Here is a 26,449-nt window from a genome sequence, read left to right as displayed (position 1 = left end):
ATGTATCATGATTATTATTATATTATAACTATTATTCAAGAAGGCAGCTCACCACCATCTTCTCAAGGGCAATTAGGGATGGGCAATAAATGCTGGCCTAGCCAGCGATGCCCAAATCCCATAAATGATTAACAAAAAGTTCCATCAATGACTGCCCCCCTCTTTCCTTTTCGACCTCCTCAGGAAAAAATAAGCAGAACAGTTAATATCTCTATACATCTCAACTCTCCCTATCAACAGATATCAATCTAGTTTCCTGTTAAGGGTGCAACTGGACCCTGAATCACAGACTTTCCTTTGATGTCCATTTCACACATACACTATGCTCAGGAAAAGAAAATATATATATTTTTTGAACTTTTGGTCAAAGTTTGTGATCCACCTTGCAGAGGCACTCACTTATTTTCACCGGTATTCAAATGAAGGTTCGCTTTTAAATCCAGTGCAAACAAAGGAAACAATACCAATTACTAAATCATACAAGTAAATTTCCACTTGATATTTACAGCTTGTGTCAGGTGCATTTAAGTATGTAATCTCAAATTTAATAGTGTTTTTCATTTCCAATGTTTTCACCCCTCCAGGATCTGCTGATTTATACTGTGGTACTGGCGCCATAGGATTACTGGCCTTTATTACTTCAACCATGGAGGAAATATGGCAAATGTGAATTCTGATCAGCAGACTTTTAGGTGTTAGGAATATTATAGTCAAACACAATCATGACCTCACCCAACAGGCACAATTGCCAGTAGAAGTCAGTGGATAACAATTTGAAATAGGAATCCAAGCTGATTTTTCTTTGTCGAGCTCAGGGGTGCTGAGGTCAATGTGAAACATCAACCTAATTGGTTTAAACTGTACAGAGTCCCCTATTACGTGCTAGGAGAATAGGAACTACAGTTAATATATTGTTAACCGTGGTGATGCTGAGGGTTTAAGGTTGGAAATACACATTAATGAAGTACAACACTGCCACATCAGACTAAAATCTAATCTGACTAAAATAGTACAGCTTTGTTTTTACACTCCAAGTAAAAGGAGTTGTTTATAATTAGTGACAGTGATTAGTCTTTCTCTGATTAAAAGTGATCAGTAGTGATCTGGCTGGGGTTGAAGTTGAGGGATGTAATGGCTAAATCCAGCTGGAAATGTGGTATGTTGAAGAAAGTTTCAGTTAAGCTCATACATATTATGGACTGATTAGACCTGGATGAACTGGTTCTTTCCCAATCTCAGTAATTACTTACAGGTAATTGACGCACTATCAGGCTTTCCAGGCTACTGAGAATCTGCATGGCGGTAGCAAAATTTCTCAATTCATAACAAATCTTAGCAATTGATAGAACTTTTGATAGTAGTGCATTTTGTGCCTGCAAAGGACAAATACATAAATACGTCTCAAAGATTATTTTTTTCCTTTCTGGGTAAAGAATAGTGATATGCACATTTTTCTACATAATTACAACATTTTTCTTGGCAACAAATTTAATGTCTGTGATTTCTAAGAGTATTTTGCTAGTAGGAACAGAAGAACTATCTACCAATCATGCCGCATGATAATAAAGATGCTTCAAGACTTCTCAAGCATCCATTGAACCAGTACAGGCACTGACAATTTATATGTACACCAATTTCAAGAAGACTAATTTTCAGGCCAAAGTTCCCAAGGCACCTGTCACTTCTGTAGGGGAGAAATGTGAACATATTGTTGGTGAGGTAGGATAGCTGTTATTTGGTATGAAGTCTGAACGTGTGTCACAGAAAGAGCACACATGCAGTCAAAGATTAAGAGTTTGGAAGGAGGTCAGGAAACTTTTTAAAATTCGTTCATGGGGGTGTTGCTGGCTAGGCCAGCATTGATTACCCATCCCTAATTGTCCTTATTTAGAGGGCATTTGAGACCCATTGCTGTGGGTCTGGAGTCACACGTATCCAGGAACAGGTAAGGACAGCAGGTTTCCTTCCCTAAAGGACATTTGTGGTCACCATCAAACTTTTAAATTCCAGATTTTTTTAATTGAATTCAAATTTCATCTGCCATGGTGGTATCCAGACCCGGGTCCCCAGAGGATTACCCTGAAAATTACTCTGAAATACTAGCCCAGTGACAATACCACTGTGCCACCACCTCCCCGGATGCATCAAGGTAAACAGGAATAAAAAGCATGAATACTACTTTGAAGTGGTAGGGCAGGATATATAAGTATACAAGAAATTTTTAACAGCTTTATGCTAAAAATGCTGCAGTGACAGAAAAAAATTTAGCAAATGATGTAACAAGTAAAAATAGGAGGAGTAAAATTACATTGCACACATTATGATGGGATAGAGAATGTGTTGGGATAAATTTTAAGGGAAGTAAAATAAACAGCCAAAGTTACAACAGGAGATTGGAAGAACCCTGGTGTAATTTCAGGATCACTATCTCTGAGGAAGCATGTAGAGGAAGAAAGCGGTTCAAGAATGGAACCATGGGGTACACTAGGATGGCCATTAAATGGATTGCATTGAATTGGATTTTGCATTTTACCAAATATTTAAGTTTTGACTGAGCAAGTTCTTGCTGAATATAATTTGATTTTAAAAAGGGTAATGGGTCTGAGTTGATCCATTGAAAATGTTTAATGATTTTGTGAGTAGATGGAGTTTTTTTAATATTCCACGTAAAAAATACAGAACATTACCATTCAAAAATATATTTATTATTACAGTGAGGTTACAAATGATAAATTAATTCCTGTCATAACGTTTTATGTTAAATAAATTTAAAATGCTCACCTTCGGTGTGTCACATATGACAATTTCAGCAGAAACCCAGTGGCTAACGTTGTCTGCATATCTGATCAGGTCTAGAAGGTACTGGTGTTGTTTGTATTCTGGCACAAATAAACTGCTGCCCTCTGCGAATGCTGATTCTGAAGAAACTGCTCTGTGAATAATTACATTAAAACCTGATCTACATGTTATATTAGTGAATCTCCAGTTGACTCATATTATAAAAAAGTGTCGCCTAACTTAATGAGGACAAATATTAAACCACATAAGGCAAATCTCTTATTTTGCTGTTTCCCCAAAAACAGACTGAAACCAAAAATTTAATCAGAGATTGCAAAGTGCTTATGAATTTCCAACAACTGGTCAATGACCAAATTGTTTTTTTAAGATTGCTCATAATAAGTCAGGTAATATAGTTTTATAAAGCCAGATCTTTTCATGTAATGGACAATGTACCATTATTCTAAAGTGTGTCCCTTTAAGGGAAAAGGCCTGTTCGGTAAACACAAGTTCAGCTCTGCATTTAATTGTTTGGGCAGGCATGTATTCTGGAATTTCCTGGGGATCCTCAAATAGGAAGAACTGGCCTGCACACCTGGGGCAGAATTTTCCGTGCTCGTTGGCGGAAGGTATGTTTGGTGGTGTGAGTGGACAACATGGTGAAAAGGTCAAAAATAGTCTGCTCTACCCAAAAATGGTGGGCCACGTTTCCCACCGTTGAACATCGGGAACTTCATTGTAATATATCTGTATATGATTATAAGCCCAGCTTGCCAGTATCACCCCCCCCACACTGGATCATCCGAGCAGGTCAATGTGATTGAATGCTGACATGTTTCACAATTGTACATAAGCGACATGCGCCTGGTGAGCTGCACTTTGCTTGGGACTTCGAGGTTTGTTTTCCCATCTGGCTTCGGGCAGCACTTGCGGTCATCAGTGCCAGGCTTTGCAGGCAGCACTACGTCATTTTTAGGGCGGCTCATGGGCATGTCTCTCTACCTACAAGACCAGCCGTAAGACAGGGGTGGCTTTTCAGTGGTTGCAGGGCTAGTGCTTGATTGAGGAAGGGGGAGAAATGGCCTCAGGCAAGGGAAGAGGCTGCAGGGTGAGGGCTGTGCTGGGGAAGGGAGGTATCCCAACGTGTGTGTGTGGGGGAATAAGTTGATCAGGGCAAGTGGCCTCAAGATGGTGAGGGCTGAGGAGGCAGACTTCAGAGCAGATGGGGCCAGAAGGAGATGTGAGGGTGTGTGTGTGAGAGAGTGAATGGTGATGTCACTTGAGATGGCAGTGAGTGAGATGCCAGTGAATGTGTGATGGGCTTGAGTTTATTAGATTAGAGTGATGAGATGGTTGCCTTGCCCTGGCGGCATGGATGAAATCATTCATCCTCTTTCTGCATTGGAAGGCAAACCTCTTCTGTGCAACATTGGCACTGACCACCACTGCTTGGGGGGCTGCAGCCTTCATGTCTTCCAGGGCCATGTCTTCTGTGCAGCAGTCCTGGCTGGAAGCACTGAGAGGTGTGCTGCACTTTTAATATGGCACCTGGCATGAGGAAGCAGCAAGCTGATGGCGTGGCGACAAATCATAGCCCCCCCGCCATCGAAACAGTGAATTTCCTGGGATTGCATATTTAATGAGGCAGGATTGGGACAAAGGCGTGAAAAGCTGCCATTGCAGTCGGTGAGTAAAATGTTCTTTTTCCTGCCCGCTACCGCACTTAGTGCAAATCTGGGACGATTCTGCCCCTTGAGTGAGCTTTGCACAATGAGATTCTGTCAAAAACTCAGCAAAGGCTCAATGTTGTCAGGAATTTTTCGTTTGTTGCTAGAGGTGTGAAAGAAGTTTCTACAGGAAGATTATTGAGAATTAAAGGTCTTACATTTTTTGATAATAGCAATTGTTACAACAGATGGATTGAGTCCAAAACAAAATGACCATTTTTATTGAATGCAGTTGTGTGCAGTTTTAATGCTGAACACTTTCAGCACCTCAGATGCTATATCTCATGAAACTCCCCACACCTGCTTTGATTGTTTCGTAAGCTGCTCCACAAGGAGCCAATATCATACTCTTGTTGTTGCCCGTTGACAAGAATTTCAAATAATTCTGGATCATTGTGGGGCTTTTAACATTGCATTCCTCTGGATGTGCAAAGAAATGTTTTTTTGAAGACTCACCAAAAGGCCACATAAACGTGTGTGTTTGTGTGTGTGTAAAACATATAAATATATGTATAAATGTAGAAATCCTGATACCAGCCTGAGGTTTGAACAGAACAAAGCGAAGAATCTTCATACTGATCTTAGTTACCAGAACATTTCAAAAACATTCAACTGTGCAGCATTTTGAGATTTAAAAAAAAATTGAATTCAGCAGGTTAGTTGCATTTCATAAATCTCTATACACCTTACATGCAGACATGGCTTGATAGCAATGGTGTCCCGCTGTAAGAAAAGATGTTTGACATGGCAGCTCCCATTTTTAATGCAGACTGTTGAATGTTGGGACTTATTATTTGATAACGAACTTGCAAATCTTAAGAAATACTTCAGAGACAACTCAGCAAAAACATTATTTGTAAGCTTTATGATCTTGCCTGACAGTCTCTTAAATAAGTTTTAAAATGACCTTTGTGTTATTTTTGCTTTTACCTTGAGTTCGGTCTCAATTGCGTAGGCCCGAAGCTCTGGAATTCCCTGCCTATTCCTCTCTGCCAGCTTGCTTTCCTCCTTCGATACACTTCTTAAAACTTACCACTTGCTAATCTGACCTAATATCTTCTCACATGGCTCAGTATTTTAATATATAATATTATTTAATATATTATATTTAATATATAAATACTTTGTTTTAAAATGCTCTCTTTGAAGCGCCTTGGGATGTTTCATTACATTAAAAGTGCTATCTAAATACAAGTTGCTGCTGTGCAACAGAATCATTGTGGCCGTTACACGGTGCCCATGTTCAGATTTTAAAATGCTTCAACGTTCATAGAAGTCACAGGAGACATAAGAGTCTTGGGTAGCAGTTTGTGCTTTCCTGTTTTACATGCTAACCTGCAATAAGATTTTATGATAACACCTATTTTCTTCCCAACAATTCTTTCATAGCTTTCATCTCATGAAAATTGTACAGGGACCACACACTGAGAAGGTAATATACTGTTGCAATAAAATTTTTACTCCAGATTGGTGCTTAAGTCAGCACTGATGTTGAACGTGGTGGTTCGTGTTCACTCCCATATTATAGCCTAAAGGGTCTGTAAAATGGGTACAAGCAGTCTAATGGCCATACACATCTTGATATATGAGACAGGTTCTTGTGTATTATGTATTACAGCACATGCAGGTAAAGACTTTATATATCTAAGAAACCGAAGAAAGTGATGTAATGCTCATAAGTATGATTTTTGTGAGCCTTTGCTGGATAATTCTTTTAAATCTCCAATTATTACAAAATTCCCCTCAATATGAATACAGTTAGGTAACATTTTATTTAAAAAATAATAATTTGGTCACCCATTGAAAACAAGGGAGCCTGGGATAGAACTGGTGTCTAGTAATCTGAAAAATGTGTTCTTCATCACAGGCATGCCACGATAAAATACTTAAATACTAAGGCATGTGAAAACACTGTTTAGGATATATGGAGCAAGGGACTGCGTACAATAATTACAAAAGCTAAGAACAGAATGAAAAAGATTAAAGAACCCAAAACATCAGTGCTGAGGGGAGATTTGATTGAGATGTACAAAATTGTGAGGGTCCTGGAAAGAGTGGATGGGAAGGACCTATTTACTTTAGCAGAGAGAGGTCAGTGACTAGGGGACATAGATTTAAAGTGATTGGTAGAAAGATTAGAGGGGAGGTGAGGAAAAATATTTTCACTCAGATGGTTGTAGGGGTCTGGAACTCACTGTTCGAAAGACTAGTAGAGGAAGAAGCCCTCAACCCATTTAAAGGGTGTCTGGACATGTACCATAACCTGCAGGGAGACAGACCAAATGCTGGAAAGTGGGATTAGTCTGGGTGGCTCATTTTTCAGCCGGCACAGACACGATAGGCCAAGTGGCCTCTTCCTGTGTTGTAAACTTTCTGTGATTTTATGATCATAACTGTGAGGCCATGTACAATGTTGCCAGACCCCATCCACAGACTCTAAAATCCCAAATTAGTGATCTTAACCCAGATGAAGGTGGGGCAACCTTGGGCAGAATTTTTGGAGGAGGTGGAGGCTCTGCTCCCCAGCTGAAAAGTCAAGGGCAAGCCTGTCTCGGCATGGCTGAGAAGCCCAGATCTGATTTAACAACCAGCTGCCTGTTAGCTGGCTCAGGCTGAGACTTTTGCCTCCATCTCAGAGGAGCTCCCACCTCCGAGCGCAGGCCACCGGGAGCTGCTGGGACTGCAGCCAGTTCCCAACCACGATTCCTGGAGCCGGACGCCGAGGCAAGTGGGGCGATTTTGCCGGGGCCAGTCTCACAGGCCCAGGCAAGGGGCGGAGGGGGTGAGGGGTCACTACCAGAAGGGGAAAGGAACCATCAGGTGTGGTCAATACCAAGGGGGGTTGGGGGGGGGGGGGGGGGGGGGGTGGCCTCTATCAGGTACAGGGTGCCTGAACAGGAGGGCCCCACTTACCACCACGCAGCCAGGTCACCAGCATTCATCTGACAGCCTCGCCATGTGCCGTGGGTACCCTCACCACTGAAGAAGTACCAGCAGCAGCAGGAGGAGACCCTTAATTGGCCAAAGGATGGGTAGGCTGTTCTCATCCTTCTTTGCCACGTGCTAAGGAGGGGGACAAATAATCAATATTCTAAATTTCAATCATTACCCAGGTTTCCAATTCCCCCCCTGGGAAGCAAAGGTCCCAGACATGGATTGCAGGTGTGACAGATCCAATAGCTAAATTGTTTAATACTGTTACACTTGCAAATAAAGAATGGCAGGAGGCGGTGACACAGTGGTATTATTACTGGACTAGTAACCCAGAGTCCTAGGGTAATGCTCTGGGGACCCAAGTTCAAATCGGACGGAGGAATTTGAATCCAATAAGAAATCTGGAATCAAAAGTCTAATGATGACCATGAAACCATTGTCGATTGTTGTAAAAACCCTTCTGATTCACTAATCTTCACCCATCTGCTGTCCTCACCTGGTCTGTTCTGGCCTACATGTGACTCCAGATCCACAGCAACTTTGATTCTTAAATGCCCTCTGAAATGGCCTAGCAAGCTACACAGCTGTATCCAGTCAAGTAAAAGGAATGAAACTGGACTGACCACATGGCTTCAACCTAGGCATGGAAATGACAATGGCAAACCCAGCCCTGTCGACCCTGTAAAGTCCTCCTTACTAACATCTAGTCAAGCAACATAGTCATATTCACAGAATCATGTAATCACATCACCAGATAATATTCTAGACACCATCGTCACCATCCCTGGGTATGTCCTGTCACACCAGCAGTTCAGACCCAGCAGAGATGGCGGCACAGTGGTATACAGTCGGGAGGGAGTTGCCCTAGGAGTCCTCAACATCGAATCCGAACCCCATGACGTCTCATGGCATCAGGTCAAACAAGGAAACCACCTGCTAATTACCACATACTGTTCCCTCTCAGATGATGAATCAGTGCTCCTACATGTTGAACACCACTTGGAGGAAGCACTGAGGATGACAAGGGCGCAGAATGTACTCTGGGTCGGGGACTTCAATGTTCATCACCGAGAGTGGCTCAGTAGCAACACCACAGACTGAGATGGCTGCGTCCCAAAGGACATAGCTGTGAGACTGGGTCTGCAGCAGGTGCTGAGGGAACCAACAAGAAAGAGGGACCTCATCCTCACCAACTTGCCTGCCACAGATGCATCTGTCCAAGACAGTATCGGTAGGAGTGATCACTGCACAGTCCTTGTGGAGATGAAGTCCTGTCTTCACGTTGAGGGTCCCCTCCTTCGTGTTGTGTGGCACTACCACTGTACTAAATGGGATAGATTTCAAACAGATCTAGCTACTCAAGACTGGGCATCCATAAGGTGCTGTGGGCCATCAGCAGCAGCAGAATTGTACTCAGTCACAATCTGTAACCTCATGGCCTGGCATATCCCCCACTCTATCATTACCACCAGGCAAGTGAATATCTATATGCTTCTTAAGTGTTACGAGAGTTTTTGACTCAACCATCCTTTCAGGCAGTGAGTTCCAGACTCCCACCATCCTCTGGGTGAAGAACTTTCTCCTCAACTCCCCTCTTAACCTTCTACCTCCTAACTTAATTCTATGACCCTTGGTTATCGAACCCTCTATTAATGGAAAAAGTGCCTTCCTCTCCACCCCATCTATGTCCTTCATTATCTTATACACTTCGATCAGACCCCCTTTCACCTTCGCTGCTCCAAGGAAAACAACCCCAGCCTATCCAATCTTTCCTCATAGCTCAGACCCTCCAGCCCAGGCAACATCTTTGTGAATCTCCTTTGCACCCTCTCCAGTGCAATCACATCCTTCCTATAATGTGGTGAACAGAACTGCAAGCAATACTCCAGTTGTGGCCTAACCAGCATTTCATACAGTTCCAGCATAATCTCCTTGCTTTTGTTTTCTATGCCTTGGCTAATTAAGGCACGTATCCCATATGCTGTCTTAACCACCTTATCTACCTGCCCTGTTACCTTCAGGGGTCTGTGGATATGCGCACCAAGGTCCCTCTGATCTTCAGTACTTTCCAGGGTTCTACCTGCTCACTTGCCTTGTTAGCTCTCCCCAAGTGCATTACCCCACACTTTTCAGGGTTGAATTCCATTTGTCACTGCTCTGCCCACTTGACAAGTCCCTTGATATCCTCCTACAGTTTATGGCTATCCTCCTCAATATTTACCAACCTACCAATTTTCGTGTCATCCGTGAACCTCTTGATTATACCCCTACATTTAAGTCCAAATCATTTATGTACACCACAAACAGCCAGCGCCCCAGCACTGAGCCCTGTGGAACCCCACTGGAACCAGACTTCCTGTCATAGAAACATCCTTCTACCATCACCCTCTGCTTCCTGGCTCTCAGCCAATTTAGGGTCCAATGTGCCACTTTGCCTTGGATCCCATGGCCTCTTAGCTTCTTGACCAGTCTGCCATGAGGCTCCTTATCAAAAGACTTGCTAAAGTCCATATAGACCACATCAAATGCATTACCCTCCTGGTTACTTCATCAAAAAACTTGATCAAATTTGTCAAACATGACCTTCCCTTAACAAATCCATGCTGACTATCCCTGATTAATCCATGTCTCTCCAAGTATAGATATATTCTGTCCATTTGGGCCTAACCGTATCTCATCTTAGTAAAATTAGCCTTTTCCCTGTTTAGAACTTTTATTCCTGGCCCAAACTTATCCTTTTCCATAACTATTCTAAATCTAACTGAGTTATGGTCACTATCTCCAAAATGCTCCCCCACTGATACACCTTCCACCTGCTGGGCTCATTTCCAAATATTAGGTACAGAACTGCCCCCTCCCTTGTTGGGCTTTCTACGTACTGACTAAAAAAGTTCTCCTGGATGCAACTTAAGAATTTTGCTCCCTCCCTACCTTGCATACTAAAACTATCCCAGTTAATACTTGGGTAGTTAAAATCCCCTACTATTATGCCTTATTATTCTTATACTTTTCTGAAATTTGATTACATATTTGATCCTCTATCTCTCCCTGACTCTTTGGGGGCCTATAGTACACACCCAAAAGCTTGTTTGTCCCCTTTGTGTTTTTTACTTCTATCCATATGACCTCATTTGATGATACTTCTAGGATATCATCCCTCCTCATTGCTATAATTGATTCCTTGATCAATATAGCGATCCCCACGCCCGTGCCTCCTCTTCTAACCCCCTCTCTATCTCGTCTGTAACCAGGAATGCTGAGCTGCCGAACCTGCCCTTCTTTTAGCCAAGTCTCGGTCACAGCTATGATATCACACACCCACGTGCCTTTCTCTGCCCTCAGCTCGTCTGTCTTATTCCTCATGCTCTTTGCATTAAAATATATTCCATTTGGCCTTGTAAACTCACTTCTTTCATATCTGGCCCGTGTTTCCTCTGCTTCATCAATGGCCTTCCTTCCATCATAAGGTCAGAAGTGGAGATGTTCGCTGATGATTGCACAATGTTCAGCACCATCCGTGACTCTCAGATGCTGAAGTAGTCCATGTCCAAATGTAGCAAGACCTGGACAATATCCAGGCTTGGGCTGACAAGTGGCAAGTAACATTCGTGACACACAAGTGCCAGGCACTGACCATCTCCAACAAGAGAGAATCTAAGCATCGGCCCTTGACATTCAATGGCATTACCATTGCTGAATCCCCCACTATCAACATTCTGGGTGCTACCATTGACCATAAACTGAACTGGACTAGCCATATAAATACTGTGGCTTCAAGGGCAGGTTAGAGGCTAGGAATCCTGCAACAAGTAACTCACCTCCTAACTCCCCAAAGCCTGTCCGCCATCTACAAGGCACAAGTCAGGAGTGTGATGGAATACTCTCCACTTGCCTGGATGAGTGCCACTCCAACAACACTCATGAAGCTTGCTCAAGAAGCAGGACAAAGCAGCCCGCTTGACTGGCAGCCCTACCACAAACATTCACTTCCTCCACCACCGACAAACAGAGGTAGCAGTGTTTTCCACCTACAAAATGCACTGCAGAAACTCAGCAAGCCTCCTTAGACAGCATCTTCCAAGCTCACAATCGCTACCATCTAGAAGGACAAGGGCAGCAGACACATGGGAATACCACCACCTGCAAATTCCCCTCCAAGCCACACACCATCTGACTTGGTAATATCGCTGTTTCTTAGCTATCACTGGGTCAAAATCCTGGAACTCCCTTCCTAGTAGCACAGTTGGTGTATCTATGCCACAAGGACAGCAGCAGTTCAAGAAGGCAACTCACCACCCCTTCTCAAGGGCAATTAGGGATGGGCAATAAATGCTGGCCCAGCCAGCGACACCCAAGTCCTGTAAATGAATAAAAAAAATTGCGAATGAAGTAGTGGGAGGCTGTAGTTGTTGAAAGGCTTCAGCATGAATCAGAAAAGGCGGAGGAGAAAATTGGATAAAGTCAAAAATAATTTCACACAAGGGTTCAGATAACAACTAACTACTGCATTTCATTCAAGATGCCTGATGTCATGTGACCAGGTCTATGAACTATTTTCTTGCAATCATTACCACACCAAAAATATATGATTTAATGTAAACATACATGACAAAGTGAAGTTTTGCCTACACCATCAGTTCTATGAAATGGACATTTGTAAATAAATTCCCAGTCAGAACTTTACAACAATCTTACAAAATTAGGAATCTGAAGGTACTCACTTTAGGACTGTGGTGGGTTTGTCCTTAACACCAAATGCTCTTGAGTTCAGAAAATGGACTGGGTGGCAATCTTGAAACAGTTCCTAAAATTAATAAGTATGCTAATGAACCAAAGACTTCAATCATATTTATAAGCATTTAAGTATGAATATGGCACTTGCATCCAAAAAGCATTAAAACAACTCTGCACAGAGATTACAACTTGTGTTTAACACAGCTCTCCACATGTATGATGAACATGATATACAGTAGGACAGTAATAGTTGGAGACTTCAGCTATCCTAATATCAATTTGGATATGAACAGTGTGAAGGGCACATAGGGCACAAATTTCTCAATTGTATTCAAGAGAACTTTATCAGCCAGCACACAGCAAGCCCAACAAGATGGGGCACAATTCTAGATTCAGTCTTAGGAAATGAAGCTGGGCAAGTGGATAAAGTAGCAGTGGGGAGCCAGTTTGGAGATGGTGACCATAATACAGTTAGATTTAGCATCATTATGGAAAAGAATAAAGATAGGTAGCAGCGACCATAATATAACTGAACTTTACATTCAATTTGAGGGAGAGCAGAGTGGGTCTGAGACTAAGGTTTTAAACTTTAAATAGGGGCTGAGACTAAGATTTTAAATTTAAATAAAGGCAATTATGAGCACTAAGCTGGCAAAAATGAACTGGCAAATTAGGTTAAGAGTTAAGTCAATGGAGATGCAGTAACTAATATTTAAGGGGTTATTTCAGAATGCACAGAGTAGATACATTCCAACGTGTAAGAAAAAGTCCGAGGAATGGACATGCCATCGGTGGTTAACTAGAAAGGTTAAATATAATACCAAACTTAAAGAAAAAGCATGTAATTGTGCAAAGATAGGTGGAAGGCCAGAAGATTGAACAGGATATAAGGAACAGCAAAGAAAGATTAAAAGACTAATAAGGAGGGAAAAATTAGTTTATGAGAAAAAGCTAGCCAGAAATATAAAAACAGATAGTAAGAGTTTTTATAAATATTTAAAAAGAGTTAACAAAGTGAGCATTGCTCCTATAGAAAGTGAGTCTGGAGAGTTGATAATGGAAAACGAGCAGATGGCAGATGAATTGAACAGGTATTTTTCATCAGTTTTCAGTGGATACAAGTAACATCCCAGAAGCAGCTATAAACCAGGAAATGGAAGTGGCGAGGGAAGTCAGGAAAATTAGAGTCACCAGAGAAGTGGTACTGACTGAATTGTTGGAGCTGCAGGCTGACAAGAGCCCGGGTCCTGATGGACTTCATTCTAGGTGTTTATTGAGATAGTTGAAACAATGGTTTTAATTTCCAAAATTCCCTAGATTTGGGAAAGGTCCCATTAGATTGGAAGATAACAAATGTAACTCCATTATTCAAAAAGGGAAGGAGTCAGAAAGCAGGAAACTATAGACCAGTTAGCTTAACATCTGTCATGGGGAAAACATTAGAAGCTGTTATTAAAGATGTTATAGCAGGGCACTTGGATAAGCTCACAGTCATCAGGTGGAGTCAACATGGTTTTGTGAAAGCGAATTCGTGTTTAACCAACTTATTGGAGTTCTTCGAGGGAGTAACATATGCTGTGGATAAGAGGAACCGGTGGATGTACTGTACTTAAATTTCCAGAAGGCATTTTAAAAAGTGTCACATCAAAGGTTATTATGGAAAATAAAAGCTCATGATATAGCGGTAATGTATTGGCATGGATAGAAGATTGGTTAGCTAACCGGAAGCAGAGAATGGGCATAAATGGGTCTTTTCAGAGTTGGCAAGATGTAACGAGTGGCGTGCCACAGGGATCTGTGCTGGGACCTCAACTATATTTAATTGATATAAATGACTTGGTTGCTGATGACAGAAAGATAGGTAGGAAAGTAAGTTGTGACGAGGACATAAGGAGGCTACAAACAAATATAGATAGGTTAAGTGAGTAGGCAAAGATCTGGCAGATGGAGTTTAATGTGGGAAAATGTGAAATTATCCATTTTAGCAGGAAGAATTAGAAGCATATTATCTAAATGGTGAGAGATTGCAGAGCTCTGAGGTACAGAGGGATCTGGGTGTCCTAGTGCATGAATCACAAAAGATTAGTATGCAAGTACAGCAAGTAATTAGGAAAGCTAATTAATACAAAAGTAGGGAGGTTATACTTCAGTTGTACAGGGCATTGGTGAGAGCACATTTGGAGTACTGTGAACAACATTGGTCACCTTATTTAAGGAAATATGTAAATGCATTGGAAGACCCACAAAAGCAACATAGAGTGGTGTTTGCTGCTCTCTGCAATTGTCTTGAAGCTGACATAAGGAGAAATCGTATCTACCGTAGTTCTGTCTGCTCTGAAACCACGTTTTGCCTCTGGGCATATTCTGTTGGTGAGTTAATGGAGCCTCTGACAAAGACCTTCACAATGGCACTTGAGGAGTGAGATGTCCCAGTAGTTGCTGCAATCTCTTCAATCACCTGTGTTCTTGTATAACGTGATGATGTTTGGGTCACGCACATCCTGTGTGACAGAGCTTTCTCTCCAGCAGAGGAGGACGATGTTGTGGACGTATGGCAGCAGGTGGACTTCCCATACTTGTGTAGCTCAACTGGGATTCCGTCCTTCCCAGATGTTATCTTTGCTGCTAGAGAGTCAATGGCCTTTTCAACCTCAAATAATAATGGTTCTGCATCAATCTCATTTACAAAAGATAGCTGTAGAAGATTGTCATGAAAGCATGCTTCATGCCAAATAATGATTTTTAATCCACTGGCTGTAAACATGAATTGAACATTTGAAAAACAGACGAAAGTGACAAACTCAGGGGCAAGATGGCTACCCAATTTGCATTACTATACATTCCTCATTCCAACCTCATTGGAATGGAATTAGTCTGCCTGCAAAACCCATCAAAGACAATGACTTCAGAGGAGTGTGAAGGACTCCCAGGTGAGGAGGGGTCAAATGGTCCCCTCTTTGCCCTTTCCTTGTTTGACTTCAACAAGTTTTTTTGTTGGAAAAGGGTATACGTGCCAATTCAGTGAGTACTTTACCGTTTATGTGCTGTGATCATAAATGAACCAAAAGGACAGGTTTTCTTGAGTTAACAAAGTAAGATGTTAACTTAAACTGATCTAAGTAAAATAATAAAATTACACATAGACTTTCCCATGTACAAACACTCAAAGTTCACACAAACACAAATACAGATAACAGAGTGGGGAAGGATACGTTAGTAAAATTAGAGTCATAAAAGTTAAAAGGAATTCACAGTCTGCAATTGGTGACTCTGCTGGTTTCATTAGCAAGACAACTACAGTGATCACTTGTGGTACCCAACAGTTGGAGATGGGCCATCAAACCTAACCACTTCAACGATGGGGCCCTGGCTAAAATAGAGAATTCCCAGACCTGACCAATTCAAGCTACAATTGGAATACACGATCACGTTTGAATTACTGGTCATTTGGAGAGGGTGGTCACATGTCAAGCCAAGCCTTGTATGTTTTAAGCATCTGTTTTCTCAGCGGAACTGAGGACAAGCAGCTGAGAAGCTGAGAGAGATCCTTCCTCTCTCTCTCCATCCAGTCTGCTATTGTTTGACTCTCGGTATCCAGCAGATAGAGATTTTAAAGAAAGAGCTCAACTCCACAGCTCTGTCTGTAGAAGAACAGATAGATCCCCCACCTACAGTTTTAAACTACCTCGACACCAAAAGCAGAAGACCACTTAATAAAAGCAGCAAGACCACCGGATTCAGCCTGAAACCAGCAGAGTCACCAACTACAGACTGTGAATTTCTTTAAACTTTTCTGGACTCTAATTTTACTAATGTATCCTTCCCCACTCTGTTATCTGTATTTGTGTGTGTGTGAACTTTGAGTGTTTATGCGTGGGAAAGTCTAGTAATTTTATTATTTTACTTAGATCGGTTTAAGTTAACATCTTTCTTTGTTAAACTCAAGAAAACCTGACCTTTTGGTTCATTTATGATCACAGTGCATAAACAGTTAAGTACTCACTGAATTGGCAATTATACCCTTTTCCAACAAAAAAATCTGTTGCAGTCAAACAAGGAAAGGGCAAAGAGGGGACCATTTGACCCCTCTTCACCTGGCTGTAATAAGATCATCAAGCACAGCTCAGAGATATATCCATCTCATGCGAGTATAGCTCAGAGTAGTGCTGTACTCAGCAGGCCAATTGCTTTTTTAAAAATTAATTCTTGGGATGTGGGCTTTGCTGGCTGGACCAGCATTTATTACTCGTTCCTAGTTGCCCTTGAGAAGGTGCTGGTGAGCTGCCCTTGAACTGCTGCAGTCCGTGTGGTATAGGTACACCCACCATGCTGCTAAGAAGGGAGTTCCAGGATTTTGGCCCAGCGACAGTGAAGGAACGGCGATATATTTCCAAGTCAGGATGGTAAGTGACTCGGAGGGGAACTTCCAGGTGATGGTGTTCCCATCTATCTGTTGCCCTTGTATTTCTAGATGGTAATGGTCGTGGGTTTGGAAGGTGCTGTCTCAGGAGTCTTCGTTAATCCCTGCAGTGCATCTTGTGGATGGTACACACTGCTGCTACTGTGCATCAGTGGTGAAGAGAGTGAATGTTTGTCGATGTGGTGCCAATCAAGTGGGTTGCTTTGTCCTGGATGGTGTCAAGCTTCTTGAGTGTTGTGGGAGCTGCACTAATCTAGGCAAGTGGGGAGTAATCCATCATACTCCTGACTTGTGCCTTGTAGATGGTGGACAGGCTTTGAGGAGTCAGGAGGTGGGTGACTCATCGCACGATTCCTAGCCTCTGACCTGTTCTTGTAGTCAGAGTATTTATATGGTTAATCCAGTTCAGTTTCTGGTCAATGGTAACCCACATGATGTTGATAGTGGGTGTTCCAGTGATGGTAATGCTATTGAACATCAAGGGGTGATGGTTGGATTCTCTCTTGTTGGAGATGATCATTGCCTGACACTTGTGTGTCACAAATGTTACTTGCTACTTGTCAGCCAAAGCCTGGATTTTGTCCACATCTTGCTGCATTTGGACATGGACTGCTTCACTATCTGAGGAGTCACGAATGGTGCTGAACATTGCGCAATCATCAGCATACAGGACGTATCTGGGCAATTTTCCACATAGCAAGGTAGACATCAGTGTTGTTGCTGTATTGGAACAGCTTGGCTAGGAGCATGGCAAGTTCTGGAGCACAAGTCTTCAGTGCTATTGCTGAAATATTGTCAGGGCCCATAGCCTTTGCAGTATCCAGTGCCTTCAGCTGTTTCTTGATACCACGTAGAGTGAATCGAATTGGCTGAAGACTGGCATCTGTGATGTTGGGGACCTCCAGAGGAGGCAGAGATGGACATCCACTTGGCACTTCTGGCTGAAGATTGTAGCAAATGCTTCAGCCTTATCTTTTGCACTGATGTGTTGGGCTCCTCCATCATTGAGGATGGGGATATTTGTGCAGCCTCCTTCTCCAGTGAGTTGTTTAATTGTCCATCGCCATTCATGATTGGATGTGGCAGGACTGCAGAGCTTAGTTCAGATCTGTTGGTTGTGGGGTCACGTAGCTCTGTCTATCACTTGCTGCTTATGCTGTTTGGCATGCAAGTAGTCCTGTGTTATAGCTTCACCAGGTTGACACCTCATTTTTAGGTATGCCTGGTGCTGCTCCTGACATTCCCTCCTGCACTTTTCATTGAACCAGTGTTGATCCCCTCGCTTGATGGAATGGTAGAGTTGGGGATATGCCGGGCTGGATATGACATGAGGTTAGAGATTGTGTTCGAGTACATTCTGCTGTTGTTGATGGCCCACAGTGCCTCTGGATGCCAGTCCTGAGTTGCTATATCTGTTCGAAATCTGAGTGGCTAATTCCCCATCAAATAATGTCAAATGAGCAACTTTGGTGATGGTGGGGTCAACCCATGTGAGGATCCTGCACCAGATCATCTCTCTCAATGCAACTGTGAGTGCCCTTTCTCTCTCCTGCTTTTGACTCTGCTACCATGCACTAATTATCTCTACTTTGATTCACAGAGAGCTCTACCAAGCAACTGACACCCTCAGTCTGCCAGTCCCTCAGCTCCATCCAGGTCCTCACCTCCAGCCAAGAGGTCACTTCCTCTACTGAAGAGCTGGAAATAAGCAGCCTGGAAGACCCACCACAACACCACCCACACCCTCCACCTGCACAGAAAGACGCTTCTCAGTGGCACCTAGATTTAGGGCAGGCTCAGGTTCACAATCTGGTGGTTTCCGCATGGACACGTGTCTGCAGCAGGAGGCAGGTTCAGCCGAGTTTCCTGGTCCTTGGAGGACTGCTGGAGAAGAGGCATCTGTGAGGTCCAAGTCAGATGATGAGCTTCTGGGTTCAGCCTTCAACACATTGTAGAGAGTCAGCAGAAGGCGGGGGAACATCATGCAGAAGCATTGGAAGCCCTCAACAGTGTACACATTTGGAGGTCTCCATGGGAAGGAGGCAGATCCCATGGAGACCCTGGTCCAGCAGAACATGGAAATGTGTGCAGACCTGCACTCCATTGCAGTAGCCATGGGTGAGTTCCTGCAGTGGCAACACGAGAGGGAAACAGGATACCTCGATGTCCCTCCAGGTGCTCCTTCCCCTTAAGGAGTCAATGCCAGGGCCCTCAGGCAGCCGAAGGGAGGAGGAGCGGCAGCTGGACACCCCTGGGTCATCCACTCAGGAATCTCAGAGGCTGTCCACTCGCTCTGAGTTCACTTTGCCTGTAATCCTCCTCAAACACTTCGTCTGTCACCGCAGAGGGAGCAACTGGCCCACGGGGAACAGCCAAAGCAAGCCAGGGCCCTCAAATCTCCAGAGGACTCATGCTAACATCATCAGAGGCAACAGGGCCAACGATTGCACAGGCTGTCTCCACTCCTGCTGCAGATGTCAGGGCTGCATCTAGAAGAAGTGGTTGGCCTAGAAAAGTTAAGAAATTCTGATTACAAGTGGTTGCATGGTGAACACATCTTGTCACTTTATGATCTGAAACTATATTCACTTTCACTGAATAATGTGTAATGGTGTCTTTCAGCCTCATTGACAGGCTTCACACGTCCTCCCACTGCACCCCCCTCCCCCCACTAGCAGTTCAGCTGCACGCAGCCAGACCACAAGTGATTCTGGAGGGAGAAGTGTGTATCTGTGTCAGGGCCTTTCAGAGCCGTGTGCAAACACTCTCCCAGGCACACGGAGCGTTCACCCGCTACACTCGTCTCAATGTCCTGAGTATTGTCAATGCTGCCTGCTGGGGTTCTCTTTCAGTTGTCCATCTGAGCCGACCTGCATCTCCGCCCAACCACTGACCACATTCCCATACAGCATCTGTGCCCGTCCAACACGAGCCTGCGCTCACTTTCGATTTGAAAATCATGGTCATAGTCAAGGTTTTGATCAGCTCCCCCATCCTTTCCCCTCCCCAAGTCACCTGTGTCCTTTCCCCCATCACAGTCCGCCCCCCCCCGGCATCACATTCCACTTCCCCATCGTTACCATACAGCCCAAATCTTTGTCATTCCGGGATATCGAGGTGAATGTGCATTTTCCCTACCTTCTTGGAAAGCCCCCCTCCATCCACATTGACCGTCCCGACCTCCTCCTTCCCAGCCCCCGGGTCCGTGTTTGCCTCCGTGTCTCCACCAACCACCCTCCCCATCCCTTCTGTCGCCCAATGCACCCTCACCCTCCACCCTACTTGGCTCTCTCTGCTCCCTCTCACACTCGCCATTCCCTCCTACCACACGAGTTTGTTCCCCAGGAGGCATTCATTGACTCCACAAACCCCTCCCTTGCACGTTCACCTGGATAATGCTCACCCCACCCCCACTTACTCCTTCCTCCACCTCATTCTTTCCCCCAGGGACAGCTTCCTCCCTCTAAACTCCCTCCTACCCTGACCCCCGGACACCTTTCCCCCTCCAAATTCCCTCCTCACCGCGCACACCTTCTCCAGCTCCAATCCTTCTCTTTTCCCCAGAGACCATCTCCCTCCAAACTCCCTCCCTTACACGTACCTCCCTAATTGCAGCATTCTCCCCCATGGAACCCTCCTCCCCCTGTACTCCCTCCTGCCCCAGACATCCTCCTTCCCCCTCACAGTCTCCTTCCGCCTCCCAACCTCAGCCCCCTGACACTTTTGTTCCCCCTTCCCCAACCTCACACCGCAACACCCCCCCCCCACCCGACACCATCGTCCCCCTCCCAACCTCTTCACCCCAGCCCCCGGTACACCTTCCTTTCCGAATCACACCTAGACCTTTTTCTCATCCTCTTTGCACATCATCCGTACCAGCCCATGGCAAAGTCTGTGAAATTCTGAAGCAGGCCCAAAGCATGAACGGAGACCATGGAAGATGATATGAGCCCATGATGAAATCTATGAAAGTCCAAAGCCTGGAGACTTCTCAGCTTCTGACAGCTGCTTCATAGCAGAGCCATGTGCATCAGAATTTACCCAACTTGAGATCCATATGTTCTTCCAGGGTCTGCTAGCTGTAGGTCTCCAGCATCTTATGCTCCTCGGATGTCTGTGACCTGAGCAAGGCTCTAAAGATAAGTCCCGACTTCTGCACATCATGTTTGTCTAGACGTGTGCTGGGCCAGCACGTTTTCCTGGGTGTGGGGGTGTATGATTCTCGTCGGGCCTCACTTTGCATCTCATTCGCGGGATGCAAATCAGGTTCATGCTGATCACCAGTAGGATTTGTGATCCGCCATGGTGGACACAATCGGATGATCCTGCTGTCATTTCACACCGGCGTGAAACCAATTTTTGGCCTTCTCGCCATATTGTCTGCTCACTCCTGCCATGATGCCTGCAGCCAATAGGTGCGGGTGATTTTGGCCACTGTGCGCAATTTTGGTCTCCATATTTAAGGAAGGACATACTTACTTTGGAGTCAGTACAGCAAAGGGTCACTGGCTTGGTCCCTGGAATGAGCGGATTATCCTATGATGAGAGGGTGAGTAGATTAGGTTTATATTCTCTGGAGTGCAGAAGAATGAGAGGTAATCTTGTTGAAACATTCAAGATTATGAGTTTTCCCTGGCTGGGGAATCTAGAACAAGGGGTCACAGTTTCAAGATTCATTTAGGCCTGAGATGAAGAGAAATTTCTTTGGAATCTTGGGAATTCTCTACCCCAGAGGGTTGTGGATGCCCCATCATTGAACACATTTAAGGTTGAGACTGATAGATTTTTGTCTCTCAGGGAATCAAGGGATATGGGAAGCAGGCAGAAAGTGGAGTTGCGGTCCAAGGTCAACCATGATTGTATTGAATGGCGGAACAGGCTCAATGGGCCATATGGTCTTCTCCTGCTCTTATTTCTTATGTTACTTTGGTGACAAAACCTCCATTTGATGGGAAACAAAGTAACATGAGGCATTCAGTGGTCACAACAGGGTCCTCAATTACCATATCAATTTGTTGTTGGCACCAGAACACACTTCATGTTCACAATGGTCATCAGCACTTTTACTGTGCCAGTAGAAGGTATAATGGGTCTCACGTATTGATCCAGTGTCAGCAAATCTAGTCTCTTGGTGAACAGCAATGGCCATGGTCGATTACAGCACTGTTTGTTGACTGCAAATCCTCATGCTCACCAGGACACATAGTCCTCACATTCCACTTTCCAACCCAGGGAATCTTCACCTTTTGTTTCATAGGCAACCACTTACTATCTGCTTGTCAGACTGAATAGGCTAAATTCAGAGGAAGGATGGGGACCCCACATCTGGAGCCCACTCAGTTGCAGAAGTTGCCAAAAGATGCTTGCTTAAAGAGATCTCCAGCCACCCAAACGACTCTGCTTCAGTTCCTTTGACTCTCTCAAGCTGGTCCCATAAGGCAGTGGGTACTATTTAACCCATAGCTGGGACCTGGTTGATGGATATCAGGACATGTCCGCATGCCAGTGAGTTTGTATATCGTATCTCTGTGGGCCAAGTTTCCTCAGGGATCCCTTGCTGTTCAGCTTAGGGCCATCTAAGTTGCTGTAAGGAGGCACTACAGGGAGTCTTGGTGATGCAGAGGTGGTGTACTGGCAGAACAGATTTGCGCACTTGCTCCCTCTTCACAATAAGCTAGCCAGCGACAGTGGATTATGCAATTTCCCTTGATGCATAACATCACCCAATTGATATTTGGGTAATTAAATTCCCCAAGTATCACCACCCTATAGTTCATGCAAATCTCTGTGATTTCCCTGCAGATTTGTTCCTCATTCTCTTTCACTATTTGCAGGCTTATAGAATACCCCAAGTTGTTCCTATCTGAATCTTCATCAGATGGATGGGTGTGGACAAAGCCAAGTAGGGAGATACCTTTTTGTTCTGGGCCCTACCAAGATGACAAATATACAGATGACAGTTGATACAATGACATTTTTATGTTTTGCTTCAATGCAAATTATAGAACAGCATTTAGAAAATTCAGAGTGGGAGGGGAGCTTTGATTAATTAAATATACCATTTAATCAATTAATGTTAATTAAGGACTTTCCATGTCCCATGTGGACCACATAATGATTACAAGTAGCAATAATTACACTAATTATTTCATGAGTGATTCCAACAGGCAGGTTTGATCAACATTAAGCCAATGCAATCAGAAAATGAATAATGCTTAGAAGGTCTGGCCCACATTCAGGGTTACGAATGCCCGCACTACAGAGCCTAAAACTACGACTCAATGCTAAAGACTGCATAGGAGTTGAAAGAGGTTGCAACTAATGGGATACAAATAATCAAGGAGGTTTTGCAACAGCAGGCTAACATGGGAGGTGAATGAGCATAATCAAGAAAGAGGCAGCTGGGCTCAATTGAGAGCACCGCTGAGACTCATTAGCTTGATTTATATTATAGAATTTACTTCCGCTGAAAGGAAGATTTGCATTTATTTCCTTCCTTCCATTCCACTAAAAGAGATTCTGTAAAGTGCCCCAATTCCTTTGCCACAGACCTTAATCTTTCTATACAATAGGTTGGATTCACCAACAGCAGAGACATTCAGTTTTCCCCATCATAACTGCTCCACAGCTACAAATGAAAATTCTGTGGTACAGAGGGATCAGGCAGTCCTACATGAATCACAAAGTTAGTATGCAGGTACAGCAAGTAATTAGTATGGCAAATAGAATTTAATGTTTATTGTAAGGGGAATAGATTATAAAAGTAGGGATGTTTTGCTACAGTTGTACAGGGCATTAGTGAGACCACATCTAGAGTACTGTGTGCAGTTTTGTTGTCCTTATTTAAGAAAGGACAACAATAGCATTAGAAGCAGTTCAGAGAAAGTTCACTCAGCTGATTCCTGAGATGAAGGGGTTATCTTATGAGGAAAGGTTGGACAGGTTGGCTTGTAGTCTTTGGAGTGTAGAAGAATGAGAGGTGATTTTATTAAAACATAGATTTTGAGGGGATTTGATACGGTAGATGCTGAGGATGGTTCCCTTTATATGGGAGAGACTAGAACTAGGGGAGACAGTTTGAAAATGTGTCTCCCAGTTAAGATGGAGATGAAAATTTTTTTCTGAGGGTCATTGTTTTCTGGAATTCTCTTTAGAGAACAGTGAAGACAGGCCCATTGCATATTTTTAAGGCAGAGTTAGGTAGATTCTTGATTGACAAGGGTGTCAAAGGATATAGTGGGTACACAGGAAAGTGGAGTTAAGGCCACAATCAGATCAGTCATGATCTTATCAAATAGTGCAGCAGACTCAAGGGGCCAAATGGCCTAACCTTGCTCTTAATTCATATGTTCGTATGTCAGCCAAAGGTGGTAGCTGCTTACCCTACGCAGGCACCAAGTTGTGCATCAAGAGAAAGACTGTCACCGTGGACCCAAGGTAGCAGATTTGCAAACCACTTCCATTTATTTACTGTGTTTAGGGATGGAGATGCAACTCCTTGTCCCATGGCTACTGTTTTCTTGACAATTGCAGTCAGAGAACAAGTTACAAGCATGGGCGATAGTCCATGAGTTGTAGCTGAGTTGCCAAGTAGGCAACTCGATAACTTAACAAGTAAGGTTCAAATACAATGGGGCATCAGGGAGGTTAGAACTAAAAGGCCGAGTAGAATCTTTTTCACCAAGGTGAGGAAAGCCATATAAGCAGGTAATGTAAATGGATTAAAGACAAGGGATTAAAGGCTATGATGATGAGAAATGTCAGTGGTACTGAATTGTGGATGAGTCCCATGTTTATGTGGTGATCTCTGAGTTCTTTCTTTTCTTATTGTACAGCTAGGTCCTTCCTTTCTGTCACTGAAGTATGCTCAGCCCCTCTGTCTTGTTGCACTAATCTAATAATCTGTACATAATTGTCAGGCACTTAACCACTTTAAAGTCATTACTGCAGCATAATGAAGGAAATAACTTTGGCATATAATATTTCCCAGTGCAATGTCAAAGGCTGTTGTTGCTATTGCGTTTTCCCTTTATTCATACTAGAAATATAAAGAGTGGGATATCCAAGAAACTGATGACACATTGATAGACACAAAATGTGAAGATCTCCAAATATGTTGGTTTACGAATCAAATACCAAATTTAATGCCATGACTTTTATACTCTTGCACATTATCAAGGGTACGCGAGACACAAAGGCTGCCTGTCCTCTGCAGAGTGCAAGGAAAAGTAAGTTATCAATTCTTTTTGAGCTTCTGTGGACCAAATTGGCCACCTGTAGGGTTTCTCCATTGCATAAAACACCAAAAGAGCATTGTGTGTTTGACATCCACCAGGTTCCTCTTCCCTGTCCCTACCTTTGCTGTTTTTAATCTGATATCAGTGTTATCAGTAAACATGATCTGCACTGTCATTGTTGGGGAAAGAAGGGAGAAGAGTTATTGGTATCCTATAAGTACTTCACTGTATATGAACAGTTAAGTTTGTGGTCTGTTTTTGACTTTCTTTTGGGAGGGTTAGCTTTTCCATCATGTTTCAGTGCATAATTCGTGTGTCCCTGCCTCACAATAGCAATAAGTATTTTACTTTTAACTAGAGATAGTTGCATAATACTCTGTTTTTCAGGTCTCCCTTCAGTATTGAAAGGATCTTTTGAAATCAAGCAAGATTTGTTTATTTTTAAATCCCCAGCTTGTGTGATGTATTTTCTAAACCTGAAAAAACACAACACTGTCCACTCTTTCTCAGTTGATTGGCAACCAAAGGCCAGTTAACTTAACATCCATCATTGGGAAAATGTTAGCGTCTATTATAAAGGATGTAATAGCAGAGCATTTAGAAAGCATAATCTAATCAAGCACAGTCAGCATGGCTTCATGAAGGGCAAATCATGCCTGATATACTTATTAGAATTCTTTGAGGAGGTAACAAGCAGGATAGATAAAGGGAACCCAGTAGATGTTATATGTTTGGATTTCCAAAAGGCATTCAATAAGGTACCACACATAAGGCTACTTAATTCGATAAGAGCCCATGGTGTTGGGGCTAGTATATTAGCATTGATAGAGGATTGGCTAACTGATAGAAGACAGAGTTGGGATAAGGGGATAAAAACAAAAAAACTGCGGATGCTGGAAATCCAAAACAAAAACAGAATTACCTGGAAAAACTCAGCAGGTCTGGCAGCATCGGCGGAGAAGAAAAGAGTTGACGTTTCGAGTCCTCATGACCCTTCGACAGAACTTGAGTTCGAGTCCAGGAAAGAGCTGAAATATAAGCTGGTTTAAGAGGTGTGTGTGGGGGGCGGAGAGATAGAGAGACAGAGAGGTGGAGGGGGTTGGTGTGGTTGTAGGGACAAACAAGCAGTGATAGAAGCAGATCATCAAAAGATGTCAACCACAATAGTACAATAGAACACATAGGTGTTAAAGTTAAAATTGGTGATATTATCTAAACGAATGTGCTAATTAAGAATGGATGGTAGGGCACTCAAGGTATAGCTCTAGTGGGTTTTTTTTTTATTTTTTTTTTTATATAATGGAAATAGGTGGGAAAAGGAAAATCTTTATAATTTATTGGGAAAAGAAAAAAAGAGGAAGGGGGAAACAGAAAGGGGGTGGGGATGGGGGAGGGAGCTCACGACCTAAAGTTGTTGAATTCAATATTCAGTCCGGAAGGCTGTAAAGTCCCTAGTCGGAAGATGAGGTGTTGTTCCTCCAGTTTGCGTTGGGCTTCACTGGAACAATGCAGCAAGCCAAGGACAGACATGTGGGCAAGAGAGCAGGGTGGAGTGTTAAAATGGCAAGCGACAGGGAGGTTTGGGTCATTCTTGCGGACAGACCGCAGGTGTTCTGCAA

The 26,449-nt window shown here is 43.5% G+C and overlaps 1 protein-coding gene across 1 annotated transcript in view; it reads right to left on the bottom strand.

The window, feature by feature from the left end:
- Window positions 1-26,449, bottom strand: part of LOC121289678 (kinase non-catalytic C-lobe domain-containing protein 1) — a 278,354-nt gene that overhangs the window by 10,986 nt on the left and 240,919 nt on the right. The window contains exons 29-31 of the mRNA XM_041209301.1: window positions 12,161-12,243; window positions 2,782-2,932; window positions 1,251-1,373 (exon numbers count right to left, since the gene is read on the bottom strand). Of these exons, the coding sequence (XP_041065235.1) occupies window positions 1,251-1,373; window positions 2,782-2,932; window positions 12,161-12,243 (357 nt within the window). The remainder of the gene's footprint in view (window positions 1-1,250; window positions 1,374-2,781; window positions 2,933-12,160; window positions 12,244-26,449) is intronic.

This window comes from Carcharodon carcharias, chromosome 17 (genome assembly GCF_017639515.1).
Source record: "Carcharodon carcharias isolate sCarCar2 chromosome 17, sCarCar2.pri, whole genome shotgun sequence".
Taxonomy (NCBI): Eukaryota; Metazoa; Chordata; class Chondrichthyes; order Lamniformes; family Lamnidae; genus Carcharodon; species Carcharodon carcharias.
Note: the sequence above shows the minus strand (reverse complement) of the source record. Positions and strands in the feature narration are given on the sequence as shown.